The sequence below is a fragment of the Trypanosoma cruzi genome, genomic scaffold, assembly GCF_000209065.1.
Source record: "Trypanosoma cruzi strain CL Brener 1047053516473 genomic scaffold, whole genome shotgun sequence".
Lineage (NCBI taxonomy): Eukaryota > Euglenozoa > Kinetoplastea > Trypanosomatida > Trypanosomatidae > Trypanosoma > Trypanosoma cruzi.
Genome location: NW_001849521.1, coordinates 229,252 through 238,503, shown reverse-complemented (window position 1 = coordinate 238,503; position 9,252 = coordinate 229,252). Strand labels below are relative to the sequence as shown.

Genomic DNA, 9,252 nt, shown 5'->3' with positions numbered 1-9,252 from the left:
CCCGGCACCTTCACGAACCAGATCCAGAAGAAGTTCATGCAGCCGCGCGTGCTGTTTGTCACGGACCCCCGCACGGACCACCAGGCCCTTCGTGAGGCCAGCCTTGTGAACATCCCCGTGATTGCCTTCTGCGACACGGACGCCCCGCTGGAGTTTGTGGACATTGCCATTCCGTGCAACAACCGCGGCCGCTACTCCATCAGCATGATGTACTGGCTGCTGGCCCGCGAGGTGCTGCGCCTGCGCGGCACGATCCCCCGCAGTGTGCCGTGGGATGTCAAGGTGGACCTCTTCTTCTACCGCGACCCTGAGGAGGCGCTGAAGCACGAGGAGGTCAACCAGGCCGCCGCCCCGGTGGCGGAGGTGGACGAGGGCTTCGGCTGGGTTGAGCGCGACAACAACGCCTGGGAGCAGTGAGCGGCGGCCACAGCAGCCGCCACGAGGAGGGACGCCTGCAACTCGTTGAGGCTTGGTGTGAGGAACAATAATTGTCATTTATTTTGTTTCTTATTTGTGTTTTGGTGAGAGGGGGCACCGTGCATTCGACAGCGTGATTGCCTTGACAATGCCTGCCCCACCGTCATGATTCCCACTTTGTTTGCATCTCCGGAGAGGGAGAGGGACTGTCTTTGTGCGTGTATGCCGCGCGGAGGTGGGCAATGCCTGTTTACCGAGCAGCGCACGCCCAGCTTTATCTTTTTCTCTTCTTTTCCTTTTTTTTTTTTTCCACTGCTTTTGTCTGCATGCGACATGTTTTTATATTTTAAGACTAAGGGAAAGGTTTGTGGGACTTGTTGACAGGGGCACCAATAGGCATCAAATCGCATATCTCAAGAACGAAAGAGAACGGTGTAATTCCAAGCAGAGCGGTTGATTCCTTCTCGAATTCAGTTTTTGTGAATCATTACAACCGGGTGAATTACTTAAATATATATATTGACGATGGTGTTATCTTCGGCACCTGAAAGTGGTGGAGAGAAGGTAGGGATGATGCAGGGCGAACTTGAAGAGAATAGAGACTCACTTATAAATTCCACTGAATGTTACGCGTGCTACGGGGAGATTGCGAGTATTGTGGCCAGCACCCAAGGTTTGTATTATCATCAGACAAGAGGCAACGGTGGGACGGATTTGTTGAACCGCATATGGCGTTCGATGGGGGAATTGTTGGAGGAGCAGCTTCTCTTAAAAAGGTCCTGCATCGTGACGGATTTCTTCCATGCGAGCGTTAAGGTGCAAAATATCCAGTACTATGATGGAAAACATGTCTTTTACAAACTCCAGTTGGTACTTTTGCCAGACTTTACCTCCAAGTTTCACTTGCAAAATGTTCTTACCATTGCGGATGCCCAATATCATGCAAGCGTGCCGCATATCATCAGTTACTCCAAAATTGCGGATCGCTCTGGTACCGATCGGTTTGTGGTGGAAGCAGCCATAAGAGACTCCACGCGTGAAATCGGAAAGTATCTCATGCGTAACGCGAAAAGTGTTCTCCGCATTGACATTGGAATCGCATTTTTGGAATTCCGCGGTCGCGAGTACCGCATCAAATGGACGGAAGAATTTCTGCAACGGTTCAGGAAGGCCGTGGGGCCGCGTTCTGTTGTGTCGCCATATGACCCACCGCTGATGTCACCCGCAGCGACAGGTTGCCGCTTTCAGACGGCCTGTTTGTCGGAGGATAGTCTTCACAAGTCGCTGATAAATACCGTACGACGGGAAGGACGCCCGGTTGTGGTGGAGATGAACAGCTCGGGGGGAGGATCATGGTTGTAAGGGCCCGTTTGGTGACGGTGCGACGCACAAAGAGGAGAAACACCCCCCCTTTTTTTTTCTTTTTTTGGGTGGATTCGATGGGTTAGATGCAAAGAAGATGTTCATGAAGAAGAAGGTGTCGGTGGAAAAAAAAAAAAAAGAAAATTGAAAAGAAAAGAAAATAAAAGAAAAGTGGAGGGAACGGAAGCCTGTTGTGAAGGAATGCATCGGCAGGTGCATGCAGGCAGGCATGTATATAATTGTGCATCTTACGTGTAGTGTTTGTATCTAAATATGTGTATGCGTCTGTGCCGTAGGTTTTGTTGGAGATTATTATTATTATTATTATTATCTTCTTTTTTTTTTTTTTTTTTATTTGATTTTTCCTTTTTTACTTCACGCTTAGAGGAGTGAAAAATTGTACGAAAGGAAAAAAAAAAAAAAAAAAAGAAAAAAACAAAGTAAGAACACCACCACATATAAAATATACATATACATACATACATAAAAGGAGCGGTTACATGCAGTCGTTCAATTATGGTTCGATGCCGATGGGAGGGCGAGGGGTTATCATGGCTTACCGCGCCCAGCACCTCCAACAGCAGCAGGGCCACACGCACCATCAACATCTCCATCAACACCAACATCATAATCAGCAACAGCAGCATCACAATCACCAGTACTACGGCTACCATACACATTACCAGGCTGTGGTGTCTCCCAACGGTGCCACCGCACCTCAGTTAACACAACCATCTTTTTTTCCCCTTCATGCTGTAGTAACCCCGCCTCATTATTACAATCATTTGCATCACCAACATCACCTTTCGCATTCTCAACATCAAATACAGCCGAACTCTGCTGTGGGGTATGCTAAAACGGAGCGTTCTGGATTTTCGCTATACACACCTGCAGTTTATGATGCGGGTTATTCTGCTTCTCGGCAGTCATCTCATCGAGAAAGTCATCGTGGGGGCCGTGGTCGCACGGCAACGCGAGGAGGACACAACGCCGAGGGCGATGTTCGAGAATCCTACTTTGCGGTACAATTAAAGAGTTTTGCGGCGTTGGACGAAGCAAAGCGAAAGAGTAGCATACGTGAATCTCTTCATCCGACGGTGTTTGGGAGAATGAGGCGTCGCGCATCGCCCGGAGTACTAAAGATTCTTGTCATTGTGGCACGACAGTATCTTGCGGCATGCATGTCAGTACCGCAGTCGGATGACGACGTGATTTTATCGAAGGGAGTTGCGATGACATTTTTAGATGTACAGCACGTCTATTGTGACGACGGCATTCGATTAGTGGACATGGATGACGGCACCCATGTTGTAAAACACGTTTATTCGACACTTCGAACTGCTCTGGCCCAACTGGCAGCACATGACAGGACGGATAACAAGAGAGAGGCTACTGTAAATCTTTTACAACCCACCGGGACACTTTTGCTGAAAGACATTCTTGTCAATCGTGCCGTGGCCACGACGATTTTGGAGACTTTGGAAAGAGACGACGAAGATGCAAATAATTTTTGGATGCAACTTCTTTTTGAGCCTGCTCCTCCCACGGCGACGGATGGCGCGGATGGTTCGTCGCAGCAGCAGCAGCAGCAGCCATCTGGAAAGCCAGGTCCTCCCCCGTTTCTTCCATCATATGGGGTGGCAATTTTTGCCACGACGCAGGGGAGTTGGTTATTTAGAAAGGCCATGATGCATCCCCAGCGAAGAGAGGCTTTCTTTCGCGTGTTACAGGACGCGGCAGTAGCACCTCCGCAGGATGACACTGAAGCGGTGCTGTCACCGACTATTCCTGAACGGCTATTTCTGGCTCTGTTTTCTTCTCCTCTGGTATCGCGCTTTGTGTTTGAGTGCTTTGGTTTGGTGGAGGGGGTGCAGCTTTGTGAGGCGGAGTTGACAGTTCTGTGTGCCGCTCTGGGGCGACTTGCACTAAAGGTTGTCTGCAGCACCGGCGGTAGTTTTCTCATGACGGCGCTGGTGAAGGCACTTTGTCCAAGTCGCTTCACCCGCGGGCAAAAGACGAGTGGGAAACGTGGCCGTGACACGGAGACGCATATAAAACAACAACACGGCGACAATGAGGGCCAACACCGTGCAACTGGCGGTGACGGTGGCGATGGTGGTGGTGGTGATGGTGATGGTGATGGTGATAACGAGGGAAATAACACTGGAAGCAGCGAGCAAGAAGACAAGACAAATGGTATGTGTGAGCAAAATCGACCCATCCACGTGGTGGGGCAGGAATACCGTATGTCGGAGATGTCTTCAGAGTGGCGGCTCATTTACGCGGTGGCTCGGGCCTTTGTATCCGGTCCCATTCCTGGTGATACGGAAGAAACGGAGGCAACGCTGAGTTGCCGTGTCAAGTTGCTCACACAACACGTCGTGGCGTGCCGGTCCATACAGAGTCTTATTCCCTTCTTTGCTGATACCGTTGCCCAAGGGGAAACGGATCCAAAGCAGCAGCAGGAAAGTGCACAAAACACATTGCCTGATGCAGCACAGTTCTTCGATGACTGTTCGAAAATCCTCTCGGAGATTGCGAATCAAACGGGACTTCTGGCGAACCATAGTTACGGGAATTACGTATTGCAGACAGTGGTGTCGGAGCTGACGCAGCGCACCGTCTCGGGATCCCTCATTCAATCAATTTTACACAAGGTCTTTGGTACGTTAATTAGCACCGTCTTTGAGGCGAGTATGCAGAAGTTTGCTTCGAATTGTGTTGAGACGGCAATTGCGGCGTGCCACAGTCTCCCGGACGGCAGTGCCCTCCTCCTGCGCTTTGCCAACGCGCTGCTCTCGGAAGGACCAACTCAAATGGAGAGGGTGGCGATGCATCAGTTTGGCAACTACGTTGTGCGCCGTGTACTCGACTCCCTCACTGACATCGCAACGTCGGCTTTTGCCACTGCCACCCCGGCGGAGGTGCAGGAGGCGTGTGAGTTGGAACTGCAGTACTTCAGCATCCTCAGCGCGCAGTCCCACCGGCTCCGTCAGACGTCATACGGCTCGGGTCTGCAGGCGTGGGTGGAGAATCAACGTGGGAGGCTGCAGGGGGCAGAGGCGGGAGAAGAGGTGGCAGGTGGGGGATGAGAAGACGACGTGCAGGCGATCAAAAATGAGACGTCGTCTTTTCCCACTAGAGGAGGCAAAACAGCGAGCGCAGACGATTTACACACGCATCTGAAGCTTGACATGAATTCGCCTCGCCTCCGCCACGCACGGACGGGTGGTCTCGAGGCATCCACAGCAACGTCCATCAAACAAACAAAATAAATCAACAACAACAAAAACAGAAAACAACGGAAGGAAGAAAAAAAAAAACAAATGTTGGGCGGAAATTGGGGAAAAAAGAACTTAAAAAACAAACAAACAAAAACACACACGCAAATAAATAAATAAATAAGAGGAAAAAAAAAAAAAAAAAGAGAGAGAGAGAAAGAGAGAGAGATGAAACAAAAACAATAACAGAAAAAGAAAGAACGAGAAAAAAATAAAATAAAATAAAAATGTGGACAAGGAGGGGAAAGTCATGTAAAGGTACCCGAGGAGAGTGAAGTATAATCAATGAAACAATGAAAAACTTAAATGACCGGGGAGAGGGGGGGGGGGAACGTTGCGTATACACAAACACAAAGACGCATAAGTGAAAACATTGCGTGCCACCAAGGTGGCGTGAAGAACCAGAAAAAAACAACAAAAACTGGAGGAAGAAGAAGAAGAAGACAGGATGAAAAAAAAAAAAAAGTTTACATCGAAACGGTCTTTTCAAATTTCCGAGTCTCCTTCTTTTTTCTTTTTTTGCTGTTTTGTTTTTTTGAAGGAGGAGGGAACAATGTTGGCTTTAATCATCAATACACATTCAGGTACACATTACGTGCTCACTCAGTTACATGTACTGTGCATACATTACATGCATACACGCCTTGGAAGGGGGGTGGGGGAAATGGGTGTGGGGTTGGGAGGGTCTTATTTACTCTGAGAATACGGAATACAGAAAACAGTAGAAGAAGAAGAAGAAGAAGAAGGTGCCGGTGATAAATGTAGAGGGGTGAAATGCCAGGGAGAGAGAAAGAGAGAAAGAAAGGTGGAAATTCAAAAGGAAAAAGAAAGAAATAAAACCAAAAAAAAAAAGAAAGAGACATGGCAATGTGATCCGTGTTGTTTATGCAGTGGGGAGAAGAAAAGGGGGCGGAAAGGGAAAGGAGAAAAAAAATTTTTTTTTTTTTTTCTTTTCTTTTTGATGTGTATTGATATGAATAAACAATGAATTTTTTGGTTAATACCAAATGTGGGGGAAGTTAACATTGCAATATAGGCACATAATAACTGTATGCATTTTCTTTTCTTTTCTTTTCTTTTTTTTTTTTTTTGATTTTGTTGTTGTTGTAATTATATGCAAATATGTAGATATCTATACCTCTATATATATATATATATATATATATATATATATATATAGAGAGAGAGAGAGGGAGAGGGAGAGGGAGAAAGTTGTTTGAATTGAACATTCTTCCCTTTTTATTAATGGATGTCATTATGCGCCTATACCTTATTTCCTCTACGCATAAACACACACACACACACACACATAAGCATGCACGCTTGGACAGAAATATAGCCATCATTATCACTCTTCGAAAAGCAAAAACAAAATCCACCTTGTTTTTGGTTGTGTGTTTGTTTTTCCTTTTCTTTTCTTTTTTTTTTTTTTTTTTTTTTTCCTCTTTATTATGATTGATGATTATTATTGTTTTCACACATACACGACGTTAAAATGTGTCTTTTTTTCTTTTTTTGTCGATTTATTTGCAGGACTGTGGTTTTTACGACAGTGAAGGCTTTCTTTTTCTTTTTTTTTTTTTTTTTCGCCCGGTCTCATGGGATGTTTCTGCCGGTTTTGTTGCGTCTTTTTTTTTCTTTCTTTTCTTTATTATTTCTTTTGCAAATATTTCTTTTCCCCCTCGCTTTTCTTCTTTTTTTTTCTTCCCTTCACGTGGCTGCATTTTGCGCTGCCGCTCTCAGTTTGAGGGCGGGGCTGCCGAACACGACACGTGCGTGTTTTTAAAGAGACACACACGCATAGAGAGAGAGAGAGACTTTTTTGTTTGTTTGTTTGACTGTAGTTGTGGGGCGGTGGGAGCGGTGAGGACAGAAGTAAAAAAAAAATAATAATAAATAAAAAAGAAGGAGAAGAGGACGTCGTTTGCAAACAAACAAACAAAAAAAAAAAACGACATCGGCATTGACAAAAGGGGGGTGGGTGGGAGGAAAGCGGAAAAGAAAAGCACACAACAGGGAAGCAACAACAACAGCAACAATAATAATAATTAAAAAAAAAAAAAAAGGAAAAATAATAAAATTGAAAACAAAAACAAAAAATAAGTGGGGAAAAGTGGAGAAATTGCGCCCTTCGGTGAGCGATGAGTTACCCCACATACACCGGTGTTTTCTCGGACGACATGGCGGCGTACGAGGACGAGGCAGACGAGGAGGCACTTCCGTGGATTGTGTGGTTCTGCGAACTGAAGAGCCATGAGTTTTTCTGCGTTGTGGACCGTGAGTTTATTGACGATGAGTTTAACCTCACGGGGCTGTCCACCATGGTCTCCTTCTATCACTACGCGCTTGACCTCATCTTAGACCTGGAAACACAGAACAGCGCTCGGCTAACGGCGGAGCAGCAACGTCTTGTGGAGTCCTCAGCGGAAACTCTTTACGGTCTTATTCACGCCCGCTTCATCACGACGCAACGCGGGCTTAAACTTATGGAGGAGAAATTTGCCGAAGGGGAATTTGGCCGATGCCCCCGCGTTTTCTGCGGCGGGCAGGCGGTATTGCCGGTGGGGCAGAGTGACGTTGTGCGTGAGAGCTCCGTCAAGTTGTACTGCCCGAAATGTCAAGACATTTATTACCCGCGCTCCTCACGTCACCGCACACTCGACGGTGCGTTTTGGGGGACGACATTTCCACACCTCTTTCTTATGCACCTGCGCGAGAATGGCAAGGTGATTGCGAAGCCGAAGCAGCACTACGTGCCGCGCATCTACGGCTTCCGCCTGCGTGAGAAAGGGAACGCCAAGGAGGAGCATGACGATGAGCAGATAGCAGCAAGGGTAGAGACGGAAGAGACGGAGGAGAGAGCGGCGGAGGTTTCTGTCGGGGAGAGCAACACACCGGCAAACACCCCCAATAACTCGCGCCTGGCGCGTGACTGCTTTAGAGACCCGAATGGTGAACGTGCCGAGGCACCTCAACGCTGAGGAAAAATTCCATAACAACGACAAGAAGGATTCCCTCCTTTGGAAAAAGAAAAGAACTGAAGGCAACGAAAGAAGCAGGCTAAGGAGAACGATCAGGAGGTACGAGGGAATTGAACGGAAAAGAGAAAGAAGAAATGAAAAAAGGGTAGGTGAAGAAGATGAAGAGATTGGTCCCCCAAACACACCCAAATACGCACATCCGTGGCATTATATTCATGTCCGCCATGCACATCTGACACGCCGTCTGGGAAACAAGCTCTTTTTCTTTTTTTTTTTTTTTTCTTCCCTTCTTTGGCTTTAAAGGAGTGGTTGAGTGGAGCTTTAAGGCCGGAGAGAAGGAGGGAGGGGAGGGAATGGGGCAAAGAAATAGAAGAATAGACGAATGATTTTATTTAGAATGAATTAGGTGGGAAGGGGGAAGCATATATATATACATATATTTATATATGTATATATATAAGAGGATGCGTGTGGAGGAATAAATATGAAGAGAAATACTTAGAGGGGAAGGGAAGTCTTTTCCCTTTTTTTTTTTTGCACTGTGCAGTATTGCTCTGTTTTTCCCTCTGTGTGTCTGTATGTGTGGTGGTGTGGCTGTGTGGCTTCTCGTCGGTTTTCATTTCTTTTATCTTCCCGAGTGCATGTATATTATTATTATTACTATTACTATTATTATTGTCATTGTCGTCATTATTATACATATGCATGCATACATTTTTTTTGCTGTTGGACGTATTTTTCCTGTTGTTGTTTCTGCTACCAAAAACGCATGAAAAAAAAAAAATATGTTATTATTATTATTATTATTATTACTGCTATAATTTGTATTATTGAACGGCTTGAACGCAGCACCCAGCGTTTACACTCGTGAATTCATTTATTTTTCTTTGTTGTTGTTGTTTGCTCTTGCGCGGTGTATCGTTTTTATTTTATTTTTGGTGCGTGGTAGGTTGCGACGGATGGAGACCTCATTGGTGGGGGCGGGGGACGGCATGTCTGATTTGAAGAAAGCTCCCGCAAAGAGGCGGCGGCATTGTAGCCCGAAGATGCATGAGCACGACCACCCCACGCATGGAGCCGATGAGAAACAGGAGACAAGGGGACTGGGCATGGCGGTGGAGGGGCCGTTGCTCAAAGGACCGCGGACGGAAGCCAAGACACATTCGAATTTTGTGGAGCTTCGCCGTACACTGGTGGATGCCGCTGCAGTG

General features: G+C 46.6%; 5 protein-coding genes across 5 annotated transcripts, besides 31 other annotated features; all 5 read left to right on the top strand.

The window, feature by feature from the left end:
* Positions 1-417, top strand: Tc00.1047053503757.10 (40S ribosomal protein SA, putative; the record flags this gene model as incomplete). Its single annotated transcript, XM_800795.1, has 1 exon — positions 1-417. A coding segment is annotated over one exon (417 nt), but the record flags the coding sequence as incomplete, so codon positions are not given.
* Positions 1-2,974: a sequence feature (heterozygous, Esmeraldo-like haplotype).
* Positions 698-727: a microsatellite.
* Positions 943-1,779, top strand: Tc00.1047053503757.20 (hypothetical protein, conserved; the record flags this gene model as incomplete). The annotated part of the gene is made up of 1 exon (XM_800796.1): positions 943-1,779. One exon carries the CDS (start codon positions 943-945, stop codon positions 1,777-1,779), a length of 837 nt encoding a protein of 278 aa, XP_805889.1.
* Positions 1,904-1,951: a microsatellite.
* Positions 2,088-2,110: a microsatellite.
* Positions 2,112-2,151: a microsatellite.
* Positions 2,184-2,219: a microsatellite.
* Positions 2,280-4,871, top strand: Tc00.1047053503757.30 (hypothetical protein, conserved; the record flags this gene model as incomplete). The annotated part of the gene is made up of 1 exon (XM_800797.1): positions 2,280-4,871. One exon carries the CDS (start codon positions 2,280-2,282, stop codon positions 4,869-4,871), a length of 2,592 nt encoding a protein of 863 aa, XP_805890.1.
* Positions 2,376-2,464: a microsatellite.
* Positions 2,975-4,038: a sequence feature (haploid, non-Esmeraldo-like haplotype).
* Positions 3,353-3,372: a microsatellite.
* Positions 3,875-3,934: a microsatellite.
* Positions 4,039-7,441: a sequence feature (haploid, Esmeraldo-like haplotype).
* Positions 5,044-5,106: a sequence feature (A-rich).
* Positions 5,167-5,288: a sequence feature (A-rich).
* Positions 5,456-5,526: a sequence feature (GA-rich).
* Positions 5,784-5,806: a microsatellite.
* Positions 5,844-5,918: a sequence feature (GA-rich).
* Positions 5,995-6,020: a microsatellite.
* Positions 6,117-6,150: a microsatellite.
* Positions 6,172-6,239: a microsatellite.
* Positions 6,242-6,269: a microsatellite.
* Positions 6,350-6,370: a microsatellite.
* Positions 6,458-6,501: a microsatellite.
* Positions 6,621-6,647: a microsatellite.
* Positions 6,687-6,771: a sequence feature (T-rich).
* Positions 6,937-6,964: a sequence feature (AT_rich).
* Positions 7,111-7,160: a sequence feature (A-rich).
* On the top strand, positions 7,202-8,041 carry Tc00.1047053503757.40 (protein kinase ck2 regulatory subunit, putative; the record flags this gene model as incomplete). The annotated part of the gene is made up of 1 exon (XM_800798.1): positions 7,202-8,041. The coding sequence occupies one exon, from the start codon at positions 7,202-7,204 to the stop codon at positions 8,039-8,041; it is 840 nt and encodes a 279-aa protein (XP_805891.1).
* Positions 7,442-9,252: a sequence feature (heterozygous, Esmeraldo-like haplotype).
* Positions 8,301-8,325: a microsatellite.
* Positions 8,464-8,500: a microsatellite.
* Positions 8,688-8,738: a microsatellite.
* Positions 8,830-8,873: a microsatellite.
* Positions 9,001-9,252, top strand: Tc00.1047053503757.49 (hypothetical protein, conserved; the record flags this gene model as incomplete). The annotated part of the gene is made up of 1 exon (XM_800799.1): positions 9,001-9,252. A coding segment is annotated over one exon (252 nt), but the record flags the coding sequence as incomplete, so codon positions are not given.